The sequence below is a fragment of the Odocoileus virginianus genome, chromosome 15 (genome assembly GCF_023699985.2).
Source record: "Odocoileus virginianus isolate 20LAN1187 ecotype Illinois chromosome 15, Ovbor_1.2, whole genome shotgun sequence".
Taxonomy (NCBI): Eukaryota; Metazoa; Chordata; class Mammalia; order Artiodactyla; family Cervidae; genus Odocoileus; species Odocoileus virginianus.
Window position 1 is genome coordinate 7,263,753 of NC_069688.1, and position 27,450 is coordinate 7,291,202.

The 27,450-nt window shown below is 44.8% G+C and overlaps 1 protein-coding gene across 2 annotated transcripts in view; it reads left to right on the top strand.

Moving 5' to 3' along the window:
- Window positions 1-25,131, top strand: part of KCNQ3 (potassium voltage-gated channel subfamily Q member 3) — a 300,304-nt gene extending 275,173 nt beyond the window's left edge. For both annotated transcript variants that reach the window (XM_070476996.1, XM_020879812.2), the window contains 6 exons: window positions 6,301-6,503; window positions 7,303-7,405; window positions 9,955-10,086; window positions 12,317-12,415; window positions 14,159-14,243; window positions 16,313-25,131. In XM_070476996.1, the coding sequence (XP_070333097.1) occupies window positions 6,301-6,503; window positions 7,303-7,405; window positions 9,955-10,086; window positions 12,317-12,415; window positions 14,159-14,243; window positions 16,313-17,035 (1,345 nt within the window). In that variant the 3' untranslated portion in view covers window positions 17,036-25,131. The remainder of the gene's footprint in view (window positions 1-6,300; window positions 6,504-7,302; window positions 7,406-9,954; window positions 10,087-12,316; window positions 12,416-14,158; window positions 14,244-16,312) is intronic.
- The last annotated feature ends 2,319 nt before the right edge of the window (window positions 25,132-27,450 follow it).

The following is a 27,450-nucleotide window of genomic DNA, read 5'->3' on the forward strand; positions in this document are numbered from 1 at the left end:
CTGTGTGTGTTTATCAAGGAAAGGGACTGCCAAACTCAGCTTCTGATTTCTTCTCCAAACCTGTCTTGTCCTATTTTTCTCAACTGAAAGTAAATGGCATCCCCATAAAAATAAACGGCATCCCTACCCACCCATTCTGTATACAGCCAGAAACTTTCTCTTTCCCTCGTGGCCACATAGAACCCATCGAGGAAGACGAGCGTGGTTCTTCTCCAAAATAAATGTCCAAGTTCTGGTCTCCTCTTGCTCCTCACTTCAGTCACCCTGGTCCAGACCCACCAGCATCTCTTGCCGGGAAAACATCAGTGACTTCTTTATTGGTATTTCATTTTTTCCTTACTCCCCTCTAGTCCATTCTCCATGGAGAGGCCACTGTGTTTCCCTTTGGGAAAAAAAAATTTTTTTTATTGTGGTGACATACACATAACATAAAATTTACTATCTTAACGTACATTTTTAAATGTACGTTTAAGGAGCGTCTGATATACTCATGTTGTTGTGCAACCAGTCTCGGGACTTCTCAGTCTTATAAAACTGAGCCTTTGTGGCTGTTAAACACCAGCTCCTCATTTTCCCCTCCCTCCAGCCCCTGACAATCACCATTCTCTTATACTTTCTGGAAGTATCCGGAAAGTAGAAAGTATTCTACTGTAGAATCCTCATGGGAGTGAAGTCATATAGTGTTTGTCCCTCTGTGATGGGCTTACTTCCCTTGTGGCATAATGTCCTCAAGGTTCATCCATGCTGTAGCTGGTGTCAGGGTTTCCTTCCTTTAAGGCTCTACTAAATGTCTATACTGCATTTTATCGACCCGTTTATCCATCCATGGACATTTGGGTGGTTCCCACCCTCTGGCTATTGTGAATAATGCTGCTATGAAATGCACATGTATACTTTTAATGAAAAGTTGATATACTTCTTCCCTCTTACAACTTTTTTGGTGTCTCCAGGTAGACTTAGAATGACAGAAATTCCTATTTTCTCTTTCTATTTTAGAATCTTTTTTCTTTGGGCACCCTGTGACTTGCAAGATCTTAGTTTTCTGACCAGGGATCAAACCCATGGCCCTTGCAGTAGAAGGGCAGAGTCCCAACCACTGGACTACCAGAACTGTCCCCTGATCCTGATGCAGGCATCCTGTTTCTATCCTAAGTTCCCTCAGGGCTCACCATCTAGGGTGGCTATAATGTGATGGTTTGATGGCTGCAGCATCCTTTGTTAACTGATAGAGCAGGTAGCATTTTTTTTTTCATTGATTCTTGTCAGATTTCTAGCAATATATGTATCTGTTTGCCTGTCACTTGACTTCTTGACCTTATTGTAAGCTAACTGGAGGCTGAAAACCATACCTGCTTTGGTCACCACTGTACCCTCAGCAAGTTACCAAGAGTCTAGCATTTTCAAGGTTCAGAACATATTTTGTTGAGTAAATAAGTGACATTAGCTCTGTTTTTTCAGGTGAAGATAAAACTGAGTCAGAGCTAATGTCTCACCCAAGTTGAAATATTAACCACAGAGCAGCTATTTGAACTCAGTGCTTCCTCCAGAGGCAGCACTCTTTCCACTATACGGCAGTTCCTTTCTCAGCTGAGGTTGGATGCACCTTGTTAATCAGAAGCTCAAGTGTTGTTATTTCTTCCTTCCTTCACTCAACATCATAACGATGCTGTAAGGGCTGAGTATGTGCCAGGCACTGTGTTCGGTGCTGGATAACTAGACAAAGGGCCGTTTCTGAACAAACAGCTTCCCCTTTTCATGTCTTAATGGCAGCTCTGTTGCCTTTTGGGTGGGATAAGCCTTTGTTGTGGGGGCTGCCCTGGGTGCATTATAGGAAGTTTAGCAACATCCCTGGCCTTAACCCACTAGAAGCCAGGAGCACCCCGCCCCCCAAGTTATGTCAATCAAATGTGATTCCAGACTTCACCAAGTGTCCCCTAGGGGCAAAATCACCGCTGGTTGAGAACCACTGCTATAGTGAGAGAGTCTCTCTTTAGGTGAAGATTTCATTACGATGGCCAAGTGCCGTGGTTGAGAAAAGCCTCAAAAAAAATGCACAATGAATGGTTATCTCATTGACCCAAAAGTGGAAGTGTGCCTGGGGACTGCTGCTTGGACCAAGTTTCAAACAAATTCAGTTATTTGGATAAAAGATAGGATGAAGGTTTTCCTAGGCACAGGTCACAGCTTGTGCTGAGGCTGGGAAGCATGAAATAGGGGACTGTACAGAGTTTAACACAACTTAAATTCCATGTAGTCAAAGCTATCGTTTCTCCAGTAGTCATGTGCGGGGTTGTATGAGTTGGACCATAAAGAGTGCTGGGCACTGAGGAATTGATGCTTTTAAATTGTGCTGCTGGAGAAGACTCTTGAAAGTCCCTTGGACAGAAAGGAGATCAAACCGGTCAATCCTAAAGGAAATCAACCCTGAATACTTACTGGAAGAACTGATGCTGAAGCTGAAGCTCCAATAGTTTGGCCAAATAATGTGAAGAGCCTGGATGCTGGGAAAGACCCTGATACTGGGAAAGATTGAAGGCAGGAGCAGAAGAGGATGACAGAGAACAAGATGGCTGGATGGCATCATCAAACTCAATGGACATGAGTTTGAGCAAGCTCTGGGAGATGGTGAAAGACAGGGAAGCCTGGTGTGCTGCAGTCCATGGGGTTGAAAACAGTCAGACACGACTTAGCAACTTAACAAAGAGTTCCTGGATCAAGAGTCCAGGGCAAGGACTGCATAATCTTGCCAGGAAAGAAAAACCTTGATGTTATTTTTCCTGTCTCTAGTCTGTATTTCCAGTTTTCCCAACTCATGTTTGGAAATTGTTTGTCTGCCCTTAGCAAATCACAGACCTTAGCTTTCCAAGGAAATCTGATGTCAGCTTCATGGAGAGCTTTTCTTACAAGATCTGCAAGCCTTCAAATACAAGGCCTGAAATATGCACTAGAAATCCATACAGAGAAGGGCTGAGATGGGTTTTGAGTTTCAGGGATGAACTTGGCCTTGCATTTGATTATCCTTTAGGGTCTTGGGTTTCAGGCAACACAATTAAGAAGTAAGCTGATCACCCACTTTGCTGGAGGAAGAATTCCATAAGCCTCTTAGGTGTTATGGCTGTGAGTAACTCAGAGCCGAGATTTCTGACCTGTGCCCAACGCATCTGGATTCCTAATGCTGTTGGAATTCATCTCATAAACTGACCTCTGTGACCAATGGGGTATTAAGTGAACATGGCCAAAGCAACTCAGACTATTAGAGATAGACGTGAAGCATTTAAATGCCAGATAAGTGAATTCTCAGTCCTCGCAGAGACAGAATCAAGCAATCTCTTTCATTATCTAATAGTCAGCACCTACGCTGAGATTTCAAATCAGGACAGAGTGATGGCCATTACTTGTGTCTCGCTTAGTTTTTCTGGAATTAAACTCCTCATATATTGATACTTATCTCCTACTGCGGTCAAACTCAGTGATGGTGGTGAGTGTTTCAGACTACCATTAAGAAGTACCGTAAAATTATATATATATATATATATATATAATCCTGAGAACTCACCTCAGTTCATTTAAAAAAGAAAGAACAATTTTTTTTTTTGTGGCTTAGGAAATATTATCCATCCTTTTCACACATGTTATTAGCCCTCTGCTGCTTCTGTGGGAAGAGGATTATTTACCAAGATAATGATGACAGCCAGCATTTATTGAAAGCGTCTTGCTACTGCCTCCCAGACAGTCGGCTAAGCACTTATGTGTGTTCCCTCATTTAACCCTTAGGCAACCGTGTGTAATGAGGGTTGATTCCCATTCTCGTACACATGAGGAAGCTTCAACCCAGACACATGAGTTCTGTGTCCTAGGTCACCTGTTTTTTCAAGACGTTCCCCCCCCTCCAAGTCAGTTTTGCCCCAAAGACCTGGACATCAGGATGTACTGAGCAGGGGTGTAGGGTGGGTTCAGGGATAAGTAGGCAGAATCCTTGCTTTTCTAGGACTGCACAAGCCAGTGGGGCAGGCGGGCATGGGCGCGTAGAGCTGTGACACTGTATTAAACCCAGAGACAAACACAGCCTGTCTTGGAAGCATATGGGGAGTAGTTTCCAAGAAGGGACACTTGGGCAGTTTTAAAGGGCAGATGGGAATGAGGTCGGCTGAGAAGGGAAGAAAGGGCACGGCTGAGTGCAAAAAGGCGTGTAGGAGGGGACTTGGGGATGGGCAAGGGGTTTGGTGTGGATGGAATGATGGATCTGCTTGGTATAGCAAAGACAGGTAGGCAGGGGCCAGGAAGCAGGGGCCTGAGCAATGACCATCCTAACCTCCCTCTTCTTCTGAGTTCATGTCTGGGAAAGCCTTCTGGGTGTCTTCAGTGATTTCCTACCTTGTCCTGTGTTTTTAGCCTCTGGATGCTGATTTCTTCTCCATTAGTCATTCACCTAGTGCCAGTCAGGAAAGCCACTCTGAAAAATCTGGACCAGCTCAGGAAAGATGGAGCCATCTGAATTTATCCTGATGGGTGGGTCATTAATGTAACAGCGTTGGGGGACGAAGAACAGTCAGAAGGAGTCAGGAGTAACAATGACTCACCCATATATTCATTCACTCTTTCACGAATCAAATATTTCTTAGTGCCTTCTCTGTGCCAGGCTGCAGGGAAGAAGCATCATGGACAGTATCACATGCAGTGGTCCCCGGATCTCTCCTAAGCAAGGTGTGGTTAGGCTCACTTAACCGCTGAGGACCAGGTGTTCAGAGAGCATAGGGCACCCACTCAGCAAGATGTTCCCACCTCTGCAGTCCCAGGACCAGGACCGCCTCACTATGTCAAACTGCAAAGACAGCAGCAGCTTCTGGTATGAGGCGCGTGACTGGCATGACCAGACATCGACATTAGAAATACTCGGTGTCTCAGGCTGCTGAAAAGCTGATTTGACAACCCACATTCATATTCATTTGTTCACTCACTTCTCCCACAAGTACAGGCACACTTGCTGGGTGGCAAGCCCCGTGCGGGTGATGAGAAAGTGGCTGAGCTGAGTGTATTGATGTGTGACACATACTAGGCACTTTCTGACCTGTGCCGCACAAAAGGACATCATTCCTGTGTCCACTCGGGTGAGAGGCAGAGGTTAAGAAACAGAGAAATTGCTATTTACAGAGCACCTGTGTGCTGGGCTCTATGCCAAATCCTTGACAAATAGCATCCCATAGCAACCAGTCAAGTGGGACATGCTTATCCCTATTTTAAAGATGAAGTAATTGAGGTTTGAGAAGGTCACAGATTTGCCCAAGGACACTGAGATGGTTCTTGCACCAGGGCAACTTCCTGTTGGATTTATTAGCTTTTTTCTTGTGCCTAGAAGACAGCAGTATGCTAAAGTTCCCTGACCCTTTCTCAGAATAACAACTTTGCATCCACAACTAAAATGCAGACAGTTACAAAAGAAGCTGATTATGTTGAAATATAATTATCAAAATATTTAAACTTTTGAGATGCAGTCAATCCGTGTGCTTCTTTGTGACGAATCTAATGATGTGATATAGTGGCAGGTAGAATAATTCTGAAATTTTGAAGCAGTGATGAGCATAGCAATACATGAAGGTAATAGGATATAAGATGATCTGTGATTTCTGTTATAGAAAGTCACAGGATACGGCTGGGGCATTGAGGGTATTACTGGGGTTCATTCATTCATAATTGAAAGACTTGCTAAATTTCAGTTTGAGATTTGTGAATGAAAATCTAATTATTAAATTTAAAATGCAGTGCTTTTCCCATCCAAGCTCATGGACTCCCCCCCCCCCCAAAAAAAAGCTCTGTCCATGGTGGGGGGGAGGTGTCTGTAGACACCAGTTTAGGGTACCTGCTTTTTGTAATTTATGTCATTCAGCTCTGCTTAAGGAACAGTTGATAAGGCTTTGCCTCTGTGGGTCACCATCTGGGCACCACGGAGTGATACTGAGGAAGTTACTGACGCAGAGGAGGTGGGAGTGGAGGAGGGCCAAAGCCTTGCTGCCTGCTACCAGGAGCTGGCATTTTATATCCTGGATCGCATTGAAGCTACACTTCAGCATATGAGGAAACTGAAAGTCAGAGAAACACGCCCGAGATGTACTAGCTAGTCAGCTGCCGAGCTATCATCTGAAGCAAGCCGTGTCCCTTTCTAAGCAGCTCAATCAGATTGAGCACCGGAGGCGCAGGTCCTATTCCCGCGCGGAGGATGTATACGTCTTGATGAAGAGGGACGGGAGATTACGAAAGCCTGCACTCAAGGAGGAAAATTGTTCACTTTTGCTTATTTTGTAGCCAAAAGCTGGGTCTCTTGGATCGGGTTCGCCTTTCTAATCCTCGTGGTAGCAATACTAAAGGAAAGCTATTTACCCCTCTGAATGTAGATGCCATAGAAGAAAGTCCTTCTAAAGAACCAAAGCCTGTTGGCTCAAACAATAAAGAGCGCTTCCGCACCGCCTTCCGCATGAAAGCATACGCTTTCTGGCAGAGCTCTGAAGGTAACCCCTTCCTCTTCCTCACCCTGTCTCCTCCACGTCTCCTCCCCCAACCCCCGCGAAGAACCCTGCAGTCTACATAACAGCCCATTCCCGCTGCCCTGAACCAGCTTCTGGCTTGTTTTATCTCGGCCCCTGTGATAGGTTCCCGCCCTCACTCTGGGCGCAGAGGGTCCGTGTTAGCTCTTCTCTTGGGCCGGGGTCACCACGTGTGCCTGCCAACCCCTCCAGGGAGCCTTGAGACACACCGCATGGTTCCTAATGGTGGCTCCATGATGACCACATTATCAAGAAGGTCACCTTGAAGGATGGAGGGAGCCAGGGGCAGAGTGGTCTGGACAGCTGGGGACCTCCATATCCCAAGGGGGTGGGGAGAGATATGGGAAAAGTGTCTTGTGGGGCAGTCAGAGCGGGTGCCCTGTTCACTTACAAAAAGGGAGGATGAACAGGGCTCAGAAAGTGACCTCCCAGCCCACAGTCACAAGGATAAAGTCTGACAGAGCCAGAGTCTGAACTCAGGTGTGTGACAAATACCTACGTGCATGCCCTTGGCTGCCTCCAAAGGGGCCACTTGGGAACCCTGGAACACACATCCCCGCCTTTACCCCCAAGCAACCGTCCAACTCGCAGGCACTTAGCAGACTGCTGGATCATGGGAGGGAGATGCTGAGAAAGTCTGAATGATGTCACCCCTGGAGAACACATCGGGGTTTTTGAAATGGAAATGGAGACTTAGGAGGCTGAGTTTGAAGGGCTCTGATGAAATGGTGGCCTGCCATTGATATGGGTGTCTCCCTTTCAGATGCTGGGACAGGGGACCCCACAGCGGAAGACAGGGGCTATGGAAATGAGTTCCTCATCGAAGACATGATCCCCACCCTGAAGGCCGCCATCCGAGCCGTCAGGTAAGCGCCTTCTCCCACTTTAGGTCTCCCAGGTCCCAGCTCAGCTCCTCCAGGTCATGGCTTTGTAAAGTGGTCTTGGGCTTTGGGAAGGTGGGCAGGAAATTCCTCAAGTAACCCCTGAGTCAAGTTCAGAGAGTATGTCAATACTCTAAGTGGGGGGTGCTTCCTAAAGAAAAATGATGACTGTATTAGCAGATCATTGGTAGGCTGGAGACACTGGTCATCCTCCTGTCTCTCCTTGCTGCTACTTATTTTATTTTTTAAACATTTTTATGGGAGTATGGTTACTTTGGGCTTCCTTAGTGTCTCAGCAGTAAAGAACCTGCCTGCCAGTGCAGGAGCCGCAGGAGACAGGGGTTCGATCCCTGGGTGGGGAAGATCCCCTGGAGGAGGGCATGACAACCCACTCCAGTAATCTTGTCTGGAGAGTCCCACGGACAGAGGAGTCTGGTGGGCTGCAGTCCATGGGGTCACAAAGAGTCAGACACGTCTGAAAACTTAACACACACGTGGTTGCTTTACAGTGTTGTGTTAATTTATTTTAAGCGCTGTTGGTGAGGGAGGGTGTGTTGACATGAAGTTTTCTTCTTTTATAGGCTTCTGACTCAAAATAGCTTTTCTCCCATCTGTCTTCATTCATTTAGTTCTTTTTAATTAGCATTTTCAACATGGTAATCAATTATAGGATTTTTTTGGTCTGTTTCAGATGAGACTTATAATTCACCCTGGCTATTTCTATTTTGCTTGAAATGCCGTAAGAAAATTAAGAAAATATGCTACTACTTCAAGATAACTCCAGAATGTGAGTTTATAAGCACTCCACCATGATGGTAGTGAATTCTAGAAACTGAGTCAGGGTCTCTAAGAACTAGTCACGGCATTTTCAGATTTTAAGTCCAATAGAGCAGGAAGCACGCGAGTTTATAATATGTGGCCCTGAGCAAAGCTGTTGACATGGTTCTTCATGACATCACTCTGTACCATGTGCCAGAAATATGGCTGGATAGAAAACACAACTTCCTGGATTCTCAACTAGTTGAGTGATCTTATTCAAAGAAAACCAATGAATGAATCTGTGTCAGGCTCGAAGGAGGTCTCTGCTGAGATGCTTCCTGGTCTGGCTTCTGCCCCATCCTTTGGAGCACTGTCATTGATGCCTTAGTTCAGAGGTTGGCAGACATTTTTTTGTGAAGAGTCAGATATGTAGTAAATATGTCAGCCTTTATGATCCATAGGTCTCTGTCATATTTAACTTTGATCCTGAAGTGCAAAGGCAGCCATAGACAGTATATAAATGAACGACTGAGGCTGTGTTCCAACACAACTCTATTTTCAAACACAGGCAGTGGACCAGATTTGGCTGCAAGCCATAGTTCCTGACACCCACCTTAGATAGAACTGTGTAATGGGCAAGCTTAGAAAGTGACACAGAATTGGAAAGGAGAGCTCTAATGGTACAACTGATAGACCAAAATTGTGTTTATAGAGTCTGAAGTCATGGACTGTGACAAACAAAATGAATCTTGAATGCACCATTAAAAAGAGCCTATACAAGTATGAGATGGGAGGACCTGGGTAGCTGTGTTTCTTATCACTGGGTTGTGATTCGGTGTTTTAAATTGACACTGTGTTCAGCAAGAGTTGACCTCGTGAAGGAGGTTTCAAGAAGATTAATCACCTAAGGCGACTTTATTGATTCCCAGGAAGATGGAGGTGAGGATTCCAAGTTCTGGGTGCCCCACTTTATTAAAAGCCTGAAAAAATTTGAGGAACCAAAGCTAGCTTTTCTCTTCCAGAGCTCATAAGCCAAAGGATTAAGGAGGCTATTGAGGAAGAGATATGTCAGCTGTCCTCAAATAGGAAGCAGTGTGACGCAGCTGTTACGACTGTGAGCCTTGTCCCCATACAACCCTGGTTTCAGGAAAACTCTGACATTATCAGCAATATGGCCCTGGGAAGAGGCTGAAGCTCCCTTGGCCACAGTTCCATCATCTGTGAATAGATTTATTAGCAAATTGTTAAAAATAAACTCAGCCCGTGTCTGGCGTGTAGTGAAAAGTGAAAGTGTTAGTTGCTCAGTCGTGTCAGACTCTTTGCGACTCTGTGGACTGTAGCCCACCAGGCTCCTCCGTCCATGGGATTCTCTAGGCAAGAATACTGGAGTGGGGTGCCCTTCCTTTCTCCAGGGGATCTCCTGGACCCAAGAATCAAATCCAGGTCGCATGTATTACAGGCAGATTCTTTATCATCTGAGCCACCAGGCAAGCCCAATGTGTAATAAATGTTCGCTTTTACTATCAGTATGAATTTCTTATTATTCATATGAGTGAAGAGAGATAGGCATGAAGAAGAGACAACAGCCAGCCTAACTCAGTGTGGTTCCAAGAGGTGGAACCAGGACCAGGAGCTGGGGCTTCTTAGCAAGTCGTGTCTTTTTGGTTCTTTTATTCCCACCACCCCCCACCCCACCCCAGAGTTTGTTCATCTTGTATCACAAGTTACTTCATTCTCCACTCCTGATGCACAAATGTCTCTACTTTGCCTGCCAGAATTCTACAATTCCGTCTCTATAAAAAAAAATTCAAGGAGACTTTGAGGCCTTATGATGTGAAGGATGTGATTGAACAATATTCTGCTGGACATCTCGACATGCTTTCCCGAATCAAGTACCTTCAGACAAGGTGAGAGGCACATCTGGAAGGATGGTGCCCTCCTGGCTGCTGAGGAATCGGCCAGGGAGGCCTCAGAGCTGAGGGTGAAAGGCATCTACTAATCCGCAATGAGGGGAGAAATGTTAAGAACAAATATATTCATCAAACAGAGACATCAAGGCCAACCAATGTGAGACCAAATGAACTGGGGAGAATTTCTATGAAATTGACATGGCCAAGATTAATAGTCTGATCAGGCCTCAGGGAGAGAAAAAACATGTGTCTTAATCATGTCTGATCATGTCTTAAAAAATCATGTCTGATCCTTTGTATCTGCCAACAATATTCGGATTATCTAAAATGAGTCCAGTTGGCTAGTTCCAAATATAAATTTTTACTCAATTAAAAGTTCATCAAGTGTTCGTTGTAACAGTGAACATGTCAGGCGAGTGTATGCTCCTTGGTTTTTGTCTCGTCACAACAAACATTTGGAGTGACGGACATTAAAGCCCCCTTGGCGTGCCACAGCTCTCGGGTCTTGGACAGACCATGTTATAGCTCTCAGGTCTCAAACGGACCATGTTATAGCTCTTAGACAGATCAGTGTTACAGCTCAATGTTATGGCTCTATTTTATTTAGAAGATAGCAGGAAAATCCATCTTCAAGGCGTGAGGGCACGTTGATCGAAAGACACAAAGAGAAGAGTGCCCCAGCGCGCGGGAGGGAGAGAGATCGAGCTAGCTTTGGCTCCTCTTTTTATATGTTTCTCTCTCCCTGGGCCTGTCCTATGTAAATTGGGCCAGCCAGGAGTGCTGTTTGTTTTACCTGAGGTTCTCATTCCGGTCCTCAGACCTTCCTTTGTTCTATTTTCGCCGGCTTTTCCCTTCCAGGTCTTTTAGCCACCGCCATTCTGGATTCCTTTTCCTATTCTAACTACCTAACAAACATTTGTAAACAGCATTGATTCCTAGCTAATAATTACCACTGTTTTTGCTGATCACCTGGGCACTTCACATATGTGTCTCCAATCCCTTGTAACCCCCTACAGTTTTACATTAGAGCTGCCATATACCAATGAGAAGGCCAAGGTTTACAGGACAATGATCTTGCCCCAAACTTCCCAGCTAGTAGGTGGCAGAGCTGAAAATGAAACCAGATCCATCTGGGTACAAAACTGTCCTCTGTAACACACCACACTGCCTCCATTATATAAATAATGATTAAGAAAAGAATGGTACCTGGTCTCATTTAAAAGTTACGCCACCATCAAATGATATTTTTACAATCTATGTAGTAAGATAAAAAGTTATGTGATCTGTAGTGGATATATATGCATAATATGATTACTAATAGCACACTCAGAAATATATACATACTTGTACATATTTATATACTTGTATGTGCGTATATCCTGGAGGGGGGCATGGCAACCCACTCCAGTGTTCTTGCCTGGAGAATCTCATGGACAAGGGAGCCAGGCCGGCTACAGTCCATAGGGCTGCAAACAGTCGGACATGACTGAAGCGACTTGGCATGCACGCGTGCACGGAGTCACTGGAGGAGCAGCTGGGTTTGCGGAAGGACAGAGAGAAGCATGGCTCCTTCTGGCTGCCCGGTCCTGGGCCTGTGATAAGCCTCCCGGGCTGTTTCCATGCCCTGCCCCCACCCTAGTCCTGCAGATCAGCGCTGGGTGGGGGGATGGCATTTGTCTTCTGTTGTGCTCAGGGTGACATTGATGGGGGGGGCTATAGGAGCTACTATCGAATTCATCCCTCTAGTAGCTGGAGGAGCCTGCCAAGCTGCAGGGAAAAGAGAGCACAGCTGAAAACAGAGCCTAGGGTTTAGCAGGAAGACCTCCCTAACTAGAGGTTTTGGGGGGAATGAAAGATCTGGGAGACCAGACCTGCTGCAGCACACTTGACATTTCCTGTAAGAAGGAACAGGACACAGCTGCCATCCTGTCTCAGTGGTTCGGTTGCCTCTCCTCTGGGATGGAGAGATGCTCTCCATACCACTGGGCCAAAAAAAAAAAAACCAAAATGATGGTGCGTTAAGATTAGAAATTCCTTCTCCTTTCCTCTGTCTTTCTCTCTTTCTCTTTCTCCTCCTCACCTCCTCCTCTCCCCCTTTCTCTCCCTTTACGCTCTTCTCTTTTATATTCCAAACTCGCAGCTGACAACAGAAAAGAATACATTGCTCTCCTCTCTCTTCACACAAACTCTCCGTCATTTAATCCCCCATTTGTGTGCTCTCTTTCAGAATAGATATGATTTTCACCCCTGGACCTCCATCTACTCCAAAACATAAGAAGTCTCAGAAAGGAGCCGCCTTCACCTACCCATCCCAGCAGTCTCCCAGGTGGGGCCCGGGGCCATTGACTGACAGGCTGTCAAAGCCCGCACCGCATCCCCATGCCCAAATCCCCATGCCCAAGTCTCAGCTGGGCTCCTTTACCATGGAGGTGAGGTTGCCATTCCCCCAAATAAGATGAAGAGAAAAAGCCTGCAGCCTATTCCAGCCTGTGGCCGTTTGAGAAGTTTCTGTATGAAAGCCTTGCAGCCACACTCCTTTGTATGGCTACTGAAAATGCAACTGATGGTTTCCTAGTTAGAAAATAAAAGGAGACTTGTGAGGGGTTTTTTTTTTTTGGAACCTAAAGAATACTTCATGTTAGCAGATCCCAAGGCATTCCTCCTGGCCAGCTGTTTTGGCCTTTTTTTTCTCATCAGCCCCAGAGACTGAGAAGGAAGTCCACTGTCGGGCCCCAGAGCAGCTCTGCTCTCCCTGAAAAACTGTCTGAAAATTGTCCTTTTATAGGTGATGAGCAAGGATCCTTTAGAAAGCCCGCTGCCTGCATTTACACTTCTTTATTCCCCAGTATCTTCAAGGCAAGTATCAATAACATAAATGAGTGAAGGGAGGTAGGCATAAGAAATATCATGCAGTGTATAATAATAAGGCTCTCTATCATTAAGGAAGGAAGACTGTAAGGAGGGTGATACAGAGCATCTAATCTTGGCTTCAGTTCTGGGGCTAGACTAGCAAGGAGTGAACCACAGGGCCCTGAAGAACCTCAGTTCTGCTCTTGCTAATTTTAAGAAAGGAGATCCTCTGTTTCCAGATAGACTAGTTTCTCAAGAAAAGCTGAATATTCAGATCTGATGTGCAATTCTCCACTTTTGAATGGCTCCAATGTTTAAAACCCTGAACAAGTCAAGGAAGGCACTGGAGAGCTGGATTCAGCACACAGGCTGCTGGTTTTTGATCTGATTTAATTCAAGACTGCTCCAGGACTTCCCTGGTGGTCCAGTGGTTAACACTCAACATACTTCAAATGCAGAGGGGGCAGGTTCGATCCTAACTAAGATCCCACATGCCTTACAACACAGCCAAAGATTGAAAAAAAAAAAAGAAACACTGCTTAACCCAAACCTGGCCAGGGACCTAGAAGGAGTAAGTAGCCTAGAGAAAAAACAACTGCCTAGAAAGTGCCAGGCATGAATGGTTTCAAGCGGTAGCTAGACTCCCTGAAAGTTCTCTTCTACATGGGACAATATTGAAACTAACTGGAATTTAGGCAGATGTGAACTGTGGTTGGCCAAGGAGCAAATGCAGCTCATGTCTCAGTCCTGTTCCCTACGAATATCATCTTTGGCACCATTTTCCAGATTTTGCATCTGTTTTCCAGTCTTAGCTAAACGGAACAGATGAAATATTGACTCCCGAGATGAGACAACCATGCTCCATCCTCAACCAGTGTCTGAGACGGAAAGGCCAAGGAAAATAATTTAAAACAATCAAGCACTCTGGGCACAGTTAAGTGGTGTATTAACCTTGACACAAAGCTTCCTGAGAACAGCATAATAGTCAGCTTCACATTTCCTACAATCAACATGGTAAGCATGAGACATCCCTGGTAAAGGCAGGAAACGCTAGCCTTTCCCAATGCCCATAGGCTGCAGAGTCCCATGGGTTCTTCCAGACTCTGTAAGCCTGAGCATGAGCAGGATAGTTCCAGGGACCACAGCCAACCTAGCTGAAGTGACCTTGCGGAGCAAAAATAGGTATCACGATCTTACAGCATTATGGGCTCTTTCCTAGGAATGAACCCTATGTAGCCAGACCATCCACATCAGAAACTGAAGACCAAAGCATGATGGGGAAGTTTGTGAAAGTCGAAAGGCAGGTAGGTCCTTCCTTTCTCGCACTGAAAACAAGTATGTGGAATTTATTTTCAAATGTCATTTTTTTTTCATAGGGAGATAACAGACTTGAGTATCTGCCATTCATCAAGTGATCTGGAAATGAAATCCCTGATTTAGCACTTTACTGGCTGGGCAATCACTTGCAAGTGAATGAATTGTTCTGAGCCTCAGTTTCTTCATCTGTATAATGGGGATGTTAATACCTCATGAGGTTGCTTTGAGGATTAAATCATTGATACCTGTAAATTACGTAGAATAGTAGCTGGCACACAGTAAATGCTCAACCTATGATAGCTACTATGATCATGAACTTCATGGTGTAAGGAACGTTAGTGCCCTTCTCCACATTTTCTGTATTTTTCTGTATTTGTAATCCTCCTTCCCTGAAAATCTGGGTCAGTGTGTGGCCTGTGTGAAGGGGCCTGGAGGAGGGCAGGCTATGGGTGGGGTTCATTCAGGGCAGAAAGAAACGCATTCAGTCACAGCACCACAGGAAGTCCACCTCTCATTTCTTCAGTAAAGTGGCTTGTATTTTAGCCTTGTTTGCCCAACTTTACCTTGGAAGCCCACCTTCCTGGTAAAAAAATCTGCTTGCAACGCTGGAGGCCCAGGTTTGATCCCTGGAGAAGAAAATGGCAACCCAGTCCAGTATTCTTGTCTATGAAATCCCATCGCAAGGCAGGCTACAGTCCATGGGGTCACAAAGAGCTGGACATGACTTAGCGACTAAACACACAATACACCCAGCTATGCTAGATAAATAGCACTGTCAATTTCCTTTAAGATTCCTATCAATCCTTTTATTTTATTCATAACCCAAAATTGGATCTGTGCAGAAAAGATAAGAGAAAATTTGAATAATTATCCCTTTTTAGTATGTCAAGAATATCCTTTTCTATTGTTAAATTTTAATATGTCAACTCAGCTCTTCCATTTACCTACTTTGTGATGTTTGATGAGTTACTTCATCTCTCTGTGCCTCTATTTCCTCAACTGAAAAATAGAATAATAGTATCCACCTCATAGGACTGTTATGAAAATTAAATAAGTTAAATAAGAAAATTAATATGAAAAATTAAATAACTTTAAAGTGCATAGTAACTGCTAGAGAAGGATTAGTTGTTATTTAGACTTGGATGCCAACTCAGCCATGATCTTGCTCTATGCTTTGTGTGGTCAGCTATAAGAGGGAATGGTAGACCTGCCTTCAGTCCTTCCTGGTGAGTTGTGAACTGTCAGAGAAGAACATCCCATTCACACATGCACATACACTTGTGTCTGTGCACGCACGATGATTTCGATACGTTCTCAATTTTGTAGGTAGGAGCGGGTAGATGCAGCTGATCTCAGCGTACTTTCCACTGGCTTCCAAGGCCCCTAGGGAGCACATCTCTAGTTCTGAGAAGCACAATTCTTGCTAACCACTGCCCTTGTACCCATGGGGCTTACGTCCCCAAGTAAGGGGAATGTGCACAGACAATACAGATGCTTCTTTAAGGGAATGTTTACAAATCAAGAACTCCTTCTCCTGGATCCAAACAGGAGCAGCAAGATCACCTTCTCCTTGGGTAAAACTTATCTTTACACCATGTCTCTGCTTCCAGGTTTCTAGAAGGCCCATACCCTGTTTTTTTAGATTAGCAGAAATCCATGCAGGCTTCCCAGGTGGCACAGTGGTAAAGAATCCGCCTGCTGATGCAAGAGACATAGGAGACATGGGTTCAGTCCCTGGGCCAGGAGGATCCCCTGGAGAAGGAAATGGCAACCCACTCCAGTTTTCTTGCATGGAGAATCCCTTGGACAGAAGAGCCTGGCGCAGAGTTGGACATGACTGAATGATTGAGCACACATGCACGCATCCATGCACAAAGCTCAAAATCGAGAGACACAAAACAGTTAACTGCTATGATGATATGACTTATGGCAAGTTCTTATGGCAAGAACGCTTTTCCTTGCTGGAAAGTAAATGCTCTGGTTTTTCCTCACCAGCAGTGACAAGTGCCCGCAGGCCCGGAGAAAGCAGTAATCCCCGATTCCTCGTATTTTCCAGGTGCACGACATGGGGAAGAAACTGGATTTCCTGGTGGACATGCACTTGCAGCACATGGAGCGGCTCCAGGTGCGTGTCAGCGACTTCTCCCCGAGCAAGGGGGCCTGCTCGCCAGCCGAGGCCGAGCGGAAAGAGGACCACAGGGACTCGGATTTGAAAACCATCATCTGCAACTATTCCGAAACGGGCACCCCCGATGCCCCCTACAGCTTCCACCAGGTGCCCGTCGACAAAGTCGGCCCCTATGGGTTTTTTGCCCAGGACCCCGTGAACCTGCCCCTAGGGGGACCCAGTTCTGGAAAGGGTCATGCGGAAAGGGTCACCTATGCGGAAAGGCCCACCGTCCTGCCTATCTTGACGCTTCTCGACTCCCGGGGGAGCTACCGCTCCCAGGCGGAACTGCATGGCCCCTGCTCGGACCGCGTCTCCCCCCGGCAGAGGTGCAGCCTCACCCGGGACAGCGACACGCCCCTGTCCCTGATGTCAGTCAACCACGAGGAGCTGGAACGCTCGCCCAGTGGCTTCAGCATCTCCCAGGACAGAGACGATTATGCGTTTGGCCCGAGCGGGGGGTCGAGCTGGATGAGGGAGAAACGGTACCTGGCCGAGGGTGAGACGGACACGGACACCGACCCCTTCACACCCAGTGGCTCCATGCCTCTGTCGTCCACAGGGGATGGCATTTCTGATTCAATATGGACCCCTTCCGGCAAGCCCACTTAAAAAGGGGGTCGTGGGCTGACTCCTCCTTGTAATGTAGACAGACTTTGTATAGCTCACTTGCTCTCACACCCGCCACGTCCCCTTGAGATCACTGGGGGCTGCATCAAACGCATGCATGTGCGTGGTGGCCCCACCTGGGCGGGGGCTTGTCGTGGCCTTTTACCTCCCCCGGTCACCACAATGAAGCCGCTTCCTTTCAAGCATGGTTTGCATGACTTTACACTATATAAAATGGTACCGCTAACCTCTTTAGGATACACATTTATCCGCTGTTCTTACTTTGAATCATGACTGGGCTAGTACAGGGAGAAATTATGGATGAGCCGTGCTATGTGTCTGTGTGGTTGGCTGCTTTGGGTTTTGGTTTGGTAAGCAAAGAAAGTCGTTTCCGTTGCTCTCGCATCACTGCCCCTTTGTGTAAAACACTCCAATGATTAGTTGTTTTCTACAGCAAGCAAATAGTTCCCTCAACAAAAAAGCATCATGTACCAAGGAGGTTGCCTCTTGAGCTAAAATGTGAGGGCAGGAATGAGATAGCATCATATCTGCCAAACTAAGAATTACAAAATTATTTTATTAAGGAAAAGCTGGGAAAACCTTCCAAAAGCTCTCAGAGGGACCTCACTTGGTCTGTCGTTGTCAACTCTCACGCCCGTTTCTTCATCTCTCAAAGGTGGTGGCAAGTGTAACATTTCGGATGAGTTGTGAATAGGCAGGGAGAAAGCACACACACACATTAAAATAGTTCCCAACTTATGCAGCCAAAGATAACAAAATTTATCAGCCGCGGGGTGCCCCTTGGGGCAGGAGTCCAGTTCAGTGCCTTCAAGACGAGGTTCCAATTCACATTCCTCCCTGTGATACTCATACAAGATGCCCGAGTCAAATGGGAACTGGAGTCAAGAGGGCACACAGAAATTGCCTGGTCCAGTACCTTCCCTGTAAAAATGAGAAACTGTAGGCCAGGTAAAGAGAGATGACTGGGATGCCCCCATCACCTGCCAGGAGAGCTGGGACTCAGATCTCAGCCAGCTGACTGTCTGCAGGCCCTGGTCTCCTCCCAACACTGCTCTGCAGTTTCCACAATGGGACCAAGTGCCTGTATTCTGTGTTGTATAGAAAGCACTCATGAAACTGTTTGTCCAAGTGGGAGGGGGATGTCTGCTTTTATTGCAAAACAAGGTTGTCTGATGCTTTGCATTCTGGATCCAGAAAAAAAATCAATACAATGAAGCTACAACATTTTAGGCAAAATTTCCAGAACCATCTAATTTCACCCCTCCAGATATTTGAAACCACATGTAGCCATAAGACTAGCTAACGTGTAAGCAGACAAGCTGGAGTGCACCGACCTGTATAAGTATCAATATGAAGCAGAAGCCATCCTGTTAGGAGAAGTTGCTGCTCTCTGAAACACATTGATGGGCAAGATTTCTGTTAGGCTTGGAATAATTAGCTAAATGACTCCACCACAGTGTTATTGTCTCACTCTCTTCACACGTCTAAGGGCCGTTGTAGATGGTTGCCAGGGTGACCATCAAACTGACTGACATGAGTGTCTGCATCCCACCAGTATTCTCCCTCAAATTGTTGCCAAGAGCCCGAATGGCTGTGGCAGACACAAGGTTGACAGCTTCATCGTTACCTAATGCGAGGATTTTGCACTATATTGGAGAGAGGAGCTTCTTCCTCAGAGGTGGGTTTCTTTCAACCACATGTCAACAGGTATCTCGTAAAAGGCTCAGAGTACAGTGATAATGAAGGGTCAGCCCCTGACTTTAGGAACTTACAGCCAAAGCCTGAAGTCCTTGGCATTGTGAATGGTAGAAAGGAAGTTGTATGTGGGGAGTCCCATGAATGGATGGGTGTTGACCTTGAAGTCCCAGGTAGGAAATACAGAAGAATGAGCACGTACATCAGATGTGAAACCCCCTCTCCGATGGTTGACTATTGGATTTTCTGGCCATTTGAAGGGCAAAAGGTGTGGATCATTTGATCCTTCCCCTGGCCCCCTATAATATGGCTGCAAGTGCCACTGGGGTTGTTGACCCAAGAAACCTTATGTTCCTTCCTTAGGGCTTGGTTCTTGATTCTGGTCTTCCTGGAATCTTTCATCAAAAATGACTGAGCCATCTAACATGCCAATTATTTTTCTAACTTATTAATACCCCTGCAGAACACACTGGTCTCAGTATCTTACAAGTAGAGGCATTTTCCAAGAACTCAGTGGAGTTCCCAACTGGAAAAGTGAGACTTTCTCATCCTCATATTAAAAATAGTCATCATGGATCCAAAGTTAGATGATTTCCTCAGGTTCTTTTAGTAACTGACAAACGACTGGAATTTGTATTTTGTTCCAAACCATAAGAAGGCACATTAGCTTCTGTGCTGGGTCATAAGGCCAGGATGGCAGGGATTGGATTTGTGTTGATTATATAGCCCCAATGCAGTATCAGGGTAGACAAAGGCAAATTAATCTTCATGAATGAATAAATGATAAGAATCTTAAGAGCCATTCTTTCCCATCTAAGAAAGCAAAAAAGAACACATTTACTTTCTGGAATATTCTGCTTTGCTATTCCCTTAAAAAAAAATTCCTGAAATGCAAACCAAACCCTGTTCAAGTTGCCTGCCCACAGACAACATCATCAACATGGCTGTCATTGATGAAGTAGAAATTCAGGGTGTAGGACTGAACATAGGTTATAGGGAGAAACAGTATGTGCTTCCACAAACATCTTTTTGTCAAACCAAGAAACAGCATGCTGGAATAATCCAACAGAACTGGTAAATAACCATTTACCAAGATTACTGGTAAATTGAGATTATTCTACCAAGATTATTCTACTTCAGCTATACCAGTGGTTTATCTGAGACTATTCTACCTCAGATATACCAGTGGTTCTGAAGTTTCCCCAAGAAACTACAATAGTTTCAGCTGAACTTCATGAAATAATGAAAAATTAATTCCATTACAAGAACTAAGTATGACTTTCTCAAGGGAAACTGTGACTTCATCATATGCATTCGATCTCTGTATGTCACAACATGATATATGCAAAATTTAAGAGGTCCTCTTTTAGTAGTATCAAAATTAATTAGATAAATTCACTTTCCAAATGTTAGGTTAAAGGTAATGCTATTGGCTGAGAAGAAAGTACTTGAGATCACTTTTGAGTTTGGACTATCAAAGACTAGCACACAAGCAAATTCTGGAAGTATTTTTTTTCTAACTGTGAGAGGAAAAGGGGGAAAAAATCAAACTGAGAAAGTTCTATTTATTAAGTGTGTTTGTTCTGGAAGCTGAGAGATCAGATTTATTAGACATGGCATTGATGTTATAAAGCTCTAATTGTCATGAAAACAAAGCCAGACAATCCCAAGGTATACTATAGGTCAAATGAGTTCATTAGTCAACAATATGCATCGAATGCCTATTTTGTGAAAGGCAGTTAGTTCCTAAGACACTGTGAGTTGAAAGAATAATTACTTATAGACATTATTAATTGTTAATGCTAATATAACAGGAGCTGCTCATAACTGGCCAAGATCATTGTCATAATTCTATGCCACTCAAATAAGTGTGATAAAAACACTCATTTGTTTATTCATTGCCAAGATTTATTAAGCACCACTGTCTTCTAGGCACCGCACAAAGCACCAGAAATTCAGAGATAAGAAAAATACCAAAATCTAGGACTCTAGTGGCCTTGAATTATTAAAGTTCCCTTCAAACTGTGTCTACCAAAAGTGGAAAGAACCTCATCTCATTCCTGCAGACAATTCTATATAGACAAGAATGCTTCCAAGGTTGGAATCAGTGAGAGATTGAACATGGAAGAACGTGAAAGTAGAAACTCTGCATCAAAGTGGTCATGACCCCATCAGCTCAGGAAAGGCCAAATGGGTCCTCCAGGGACTTTAAGTTCCATGCTTTGGACTTTATGGCTCCAAATAAGATAAGCTGTGGAAGAAGAGTTTTTAGAGCATCTGAGAAGGTTCTGGAGAAACGCTTTCTCTTCCTCACCAGATTGCTGCCGTAGTGGACAGCAGGCAAGGAACTGAGACAATTCCATTTTGTGTGTTGATAAAGAGATGCTTATAGTAAGTACCAATATACAGCATCTATTTCAAGAGAAACGCTTCTAGAAACCTACAGACCAGGTTCTTCTGGGGCAAGAGAAGAACTGTGTCCAGTGTCCTTAGATGTCAACTGAATTTTGAACAGTCTGCCAAGCACAGCCCAGGCTTCCTCCAGAAGATGCCAAGTAACTGCTCTTGGTTTTCCTAGAATCCACACACAAGGCACTTAGAACCACAAGGATTGTCTTTGCTCTCTGAACCCCAGGCACTCTGAGGAATCTGCCCCATTGTCCTCACTTGTCTTTGAAGGCTTGTTTGTTTCAGGATGAACTTTTGAACAGACTGTAAGTCCTTTCTTTGTATTGAAATCAACCCAAAATTCTTGTGTTACTGATATTACACTATTTAAAACTGAGCCTAAATCAGGTAGCAGTTAGAACAATGCCCAGGTCAGAAGCAGATACTGTCTGTATAGATTTAGTGCTTAAGGAAACCAGGAGTGGAAAATGCCTAAGAACTTGAGAGGATATAACGATGACCTGGATGAAAATTTGAGTTATATTCAAACAAACATGTTTGGCTTTTCTGGCAAATTTTTATTTTCAAAAGAGCTAATTCGTATAGATAAAACCCCTAGTACAGAGACTGCCATATCCGAATGACTACCATTCATGTTCATTTTTTTACAGTATATATGGATTCCATTGCCTGAATCTTTGGTGTAACTCATGAACTCTAAATTTATGCGAGAAGATCTTTTTCCGAAAAAGAGTGGTCAAGATACAATACCAATTTTTACACGACAGAATCAGGAACTTTCACAATTGCCATTTAAATAAGGACATCTCTAGGAATAAAAAGGCTTCCTTTTTCCATCAAAATAAGGAAGAGCAGACTGTCGGAAGGAGGAGACCAGGACGGTTGGATCCCAGTGTTCGGGTCGTGGAAGTTCCCTGACACAGTTTGTAGGCGGTAAAGTCAAATAGGAATAATTGAATATAAAGAGATGAGTGGTTTCAACAGGGAAAGTCAATTGTGCCATGATGTCTGAGAGACAAATGCTAGAAATGAGTGGAGAACTTCCATGAAAGAGTTTAAGTTTGCTGAAACCCTCCCCAGGGGGCTTTGTTCTCAGCTTTGAACAGTCTCAGCTCCAGCATGCCTGCAAGGAAACTGTGAAATAGTGTTCTCCTCTATTATCATAGATGCAGGAAAGTAGAATGTCATAGACTTTTAGATGCTCAGAATGAGAAGAGACCTCAATGACCCAGAAAAACCACTTCTCTCTTTATATCAGGAGCCAAGAAAATCACACTTACGTGATCAGTGACTAAATGAGTGATTGTGTCACAGAATCTAGAATTCAGATCTAACTCCTAGACCAGATGTTAGAGATCAAAAACTGAAACACCCAGTGAGAATAGAGCATTGCTCTTGAGCCCAGGAGATGAGAGAAAACTTCCCGGTCCACTGGAGCAACTGCAAAAGCAGACACATGTTCGAAACATCTTCCTGGCTGGAATATGATTGAGGATCCCATGCCTTGAAAGATGACATCATTCCTTCTTCCAAAACCCTGCTGTCTTCAAAGGCATAGTAACACCACTGCTGCTGCGAGCAGTTGAGAAAAGGCAAGAAGAGCCCTGCTCCCCTCCCCTCCGCTCACTGCTCCCACTTTGTCCCCTCTGTGCCCTGCCACGCATAGGCTGGTTCATCTCTTTGACCCATTTGGCTTCAGACTCATGTCTCAGACTACATCCTTATCTATAAGCCCATTTACTAGGGTTTCTCTTTGAAAAAAGGAATTATGGACTCGAGTTTAAGAAATGGGATGTGATTTCTTTGGGCCCCAAGTCACCAGGTCTACTAAAGTTGACCCTTGGTATGGGGCTCTCCGGGTCTCTCCTGGGCACAGCCTGTTTCCTCTTGCTTTGTCCCAGAATGTCTGTCTTGTTCATGTCACAGCCTAGTATTCTGGTGTCTTCACCAAAACTACAAAGAAGCAAACAGGATTTAATTGCAGATATCTTATGTTCCTGTAACTAGAAAATTGTTTTAGGAGGTGAACAAGCCTCTGTCGGCTCAAAGGAGGATTACCATAGTTGGTTTCCACTCATGCTGTGCTTGGGATAGATTTTCCAGAATTCAGCAGGGCTGCCCCACAGCCCTTGTTAAACCCAGTAGCAGGATATTCATATCTCCTGAATCAGGCAGAACCAGGAGCTCCTAAGAGATAGAAAGGAAGATGGTCAAGCTCTTGGATGGCAATAGGTGACCCAGGGTTTTTAAAGACTGTCTGGGGTTGAAATAAGTTTCAGAGAGAAATAAATAAAAAATGGGCTCTATGTAAGAATAACCTGAGTGTGACTTATAATTGAGCAGTCAAAATTCTTTCCCACAGATTAGGAATATATCTGTAATTCCTCTTAGACTTGTCAAATGGACTACACAATTTGACATCACAGAGTAAGACAACATGAGAACATGTTTTCTTTCCATGTTCTATTCTCTTCCTCTGCCCACAAGACTGTGGTCAGGGAAGGGGGAGAGGGGAACGTGCCCTGATTTCTCACTTGGAGTGGTATGGGACATCACAGTTCTCTCTCTTGAGTTTGTGCAATCCTCATCACAATCCCACTGGAAAAGTGTTACCATTTCCACCTTGTAGATGAGCAAGCTGAAGCTGAGAATGAGAAGCCCTCAACAAAAACCCATGTACCTCCAAAGCCCATTGTTTCTTCCCATCCCAAGTCTCCCAGGTCAATGGAAATGCTCCCAGACAGGTCCTGGAATCTTCCACAAAGCCTTGCCCTCCTCCACCCTGTCTTCCAGTAGAATGATTGCAGACCCATTGGATCTCTAGAGAGAGGAGTGATTCTTGCCTTGACTGTTCCCCTTGCTATTTGGTGGTCCCGCCTATTCTTTTGAGTGGTTTCACATTCCAGCTGTCAGCAGGAGAAAATAATGCCACATAAATTGTCAGTCTGGTTCATGTTGGAATCCACTAGCTCTGGGAGTTTGGTATGGCTGCAGATAATCCCACAAGTGCCCCTTGTTCCTTATCCCCAAGGATCTCCTTCATTGTTTTAACCAAACAAGTTCAAATGTCCCTCCCTCCCAACTCTGGTCTTTTGTCTCTAGACTGCCCCTTTATTCCAGGGCTTTGAAATCCTGCAGAAACAGTTGGGTCTTCAAAAACACTCCCCGGAAGGCCAAACGCTCAGAACAGTTTGTGTTTTTCTTTCTTGATATGAAAAGATCAAGGTTCCCAGCGGAAGCCAACCTGATCTGATAATTGGGCTCTTATTTTCCCTCTGAATCCTGTTCTAAGGGAGGGGAGGATAGCTTCTCCCTCCGAAGTTCCTCTGAGGGCTCAGAGTCTGGGTGGAAGGACAAATTCCCAGCCTGGGTGCCACTATCTTTTCAGGTGTCAGAGGCTTTGCTTTAGAGATGGGAGGTAGGCTCTGACCCATCTTGAAAATCACCTTAGAAAGACGGGCCAGCTTCAGCAGACTTGTCAATCCTTCCCTGTTTTAAAGGAAAATGCTTTCCCCATTGCTTTCAGGGGGATATGGCTCTTCTTGTACTTTTTCCTCTTCGTAATGCAGCAGTGATGGAAAATACCAGTCTTTGAAGAGCATGTGGAGGTTTCCAGCGACATGAATCCATTGTATCTGATTTTGGATTGTATTTTCTTTAACCCCCTTTTATGGCATAGAATTCTGGTGCCTTGCTCCCTGAATTTGTCTCCATGCTAACAGTAGGCTTTCTTCACATTCTGGCTTACACGGGAACACAACTCTTCCACAAGTGGCCTTTAGTGCTCTTTATAATATGATTTCCTGTAATTTTTAAACTGTATGTGTAATTTATATTCTGGCTGTGTCCAATCTTTGAACAACTTTACTAGGTTGATTTCCATATATATTATGCAAACAATTCTTACCTGATTTTTTATGTTCTATCTTAAATAAATACTGCACCACTTATTAATAAATAGACATTTCAATGACTGTGTGGCATAATGTTCTTTGCTTCATGAATGACACAGAGTGACAAGTAAGGACAGTTCTTTGTTTTAATATTTATTTGGCTGTGCCAGGTCTTAGTTGTGGCACACAGGATCTTCAATCTTCCTTGCAGTATTGGGGTTATTTAGTTGCAACATGAGAACTATTGCAGCTTGTAGGATCTAGTTCCTTGACCAGGGATGGAACCTGGGCCCCTTACATGGAGAGTGTAGGGTCTTAGCCACTGGACCACCAGGGAAGTCTCAAGACAGTTCTCCTTTGGAGAAGTTTCACCTCCTAGACCATATGGAAGGAAGACCATGCAGGTGACTTGGAGAGACTGTAAGTCAACAGAGGGGAAATGAGTGAAGCTCATGTCAGATGGTCTCCCTGTATTGTCAGTACAGCTGGAAGGGATGATTTCTCTTGAGAGACAAGGTGTTGGAGCAGGGAACTCTGGGGGCATTACTACCTTTTCCTGTCTTGGTTTGTCATCTGTAAAGTGAGGAGGAAAGTGTGTGCCTTGAGGAGTCGTTATCCTCCTGAAGGGTCTAGCACTCAGCACGTCTTCAGTGAGCGAAAGGTTTTGACTCCATCTTACACTTGCATCCCTGCCTGCCTTAATTGGGTTTCCATAATAGAGACAGGATATTGGGTGCAAGTAGTTTATTTGGAAAAAGTGGAGAGACCGGAATAGGGAGGGAGAATAGTCAGTAAAGAATGAACTGTTCCTTGTGGGTAACTGGGCTCATTTCCACCAGGAACTCCCTGCGAACCTATGCGAAATGGCCCAAAGAATTGTTCCACCTGGAGACAGGCGTGTGCGCATTCATCCCCTGAGCCCTGTTCTGCCCTGGTGGAGGTTGCCCCGGGCGTTAAATTCCCTCCTCTGTCAGTTTCCCGGGCTACAGCTGAGCCAGCGGAGGTGATGAGCTGTCTGAGTGCTGTGACCACAGGGTAGGAAATGGCAGGGCAACATCAGCATGTGGCACAGAAGTCTGCTTGAAAACCCTCCATACACACACGGAAGCAAAAACCCAGCCAGTTTGCCACAAGTCACTCTAAGTCAGAGGACAATGTTGGCGAACACTGGGCAAGCTGGTCATGGTGGCCATGAACTTATTCATTATTAAAACAATGCCTGTAACCTCTAGGAAGCAGGGTATAAGTTCTGCTAGAAGGTCATCCTTCAGTTCCAGGGTCCACATTTGTTATCATGAAGGCCTGAGACTGACCTTGCAGTTAAGAAGAACATCCAGTCTGCAACCATGTGTCTCTCCCCCAGTGAAACATACCCACCTCCCGTCTCAGGTGACTGTATGACAGACAGAGAAAGAGCCTAAAAATTATATCCCTGAGAAAATCCCTTTCCATCTGCACAAATGAAGCAAAAGCCCATTCACAGCCTTGCATCCCAGGTCCTCCTGGGAGCTAGTTATTGTTCCTAACAATGTGGGCTTCCAACAATGATCTCAGGCAAGCAGCTGACCTGGGACCCAGTGGCCTCCCCACACTGAAGATGTGTAAGGGGTCTCCTCTGAACAAAATCCACTTGTCCTCGTATCCTGCCTCCACATCCAGTATGAAAACATCCCCAGCAATTTATCTTCTGGTTCCGGGCAGGTCAGCCTCGGGCCAGAGGAGGGCAAGGGGGGTCAGCAGAGGGAAATATAGATGAAATAGAGAAATAATAGAGACCAAATCATGGACAGCCTCCTGGGTCATTATAAGGACACCTGCTTTTACTCTGAACGTAAAAGACAGGAAGTTAGTGCAGGACTTTGAGTAGAGGGGTGACAAGATTTGATGGATGCTAGGTAGGGCTTCTCTAGCTGCTTTATTGAGAATACACTGGATGAGGCAGGGGCAGAGGCAAGGAGCTTAATCAAGAGCAATACTACCTTAGCAATAATCCAGGCGAGAGCCAAGAGTGGCTTGGACCAGAGCGATGGAGGTGGTAAGAATGCATTTTAATGTAGAAATGACAGTATTTGCTGATAGATTGAATGTAAGGTGTGGAAGAAGGAGAAGAAGCCAGGGAGATTATATAGATTTTATCTGAATGCCTGGAAGAATGAAGATGTCATTAATTGAGATGGGAGTAAATTAGAGAAGAGGCTAGTTTTTGCATATGGCCTTTTGCATATTAAATCTGAGATGCATACAAGGCATCTAGTGATATGTTCTGTAGATAGTTGAGAATCTAGTTAAGGGGGTTATTTAGGGTTGAAGGTTATCAATATATCTATCTATTAACTTGACAACTTACATATAACATTTGAAACCATGAAACAAGGTGCTGTCTCTTTGTGAACAAATATA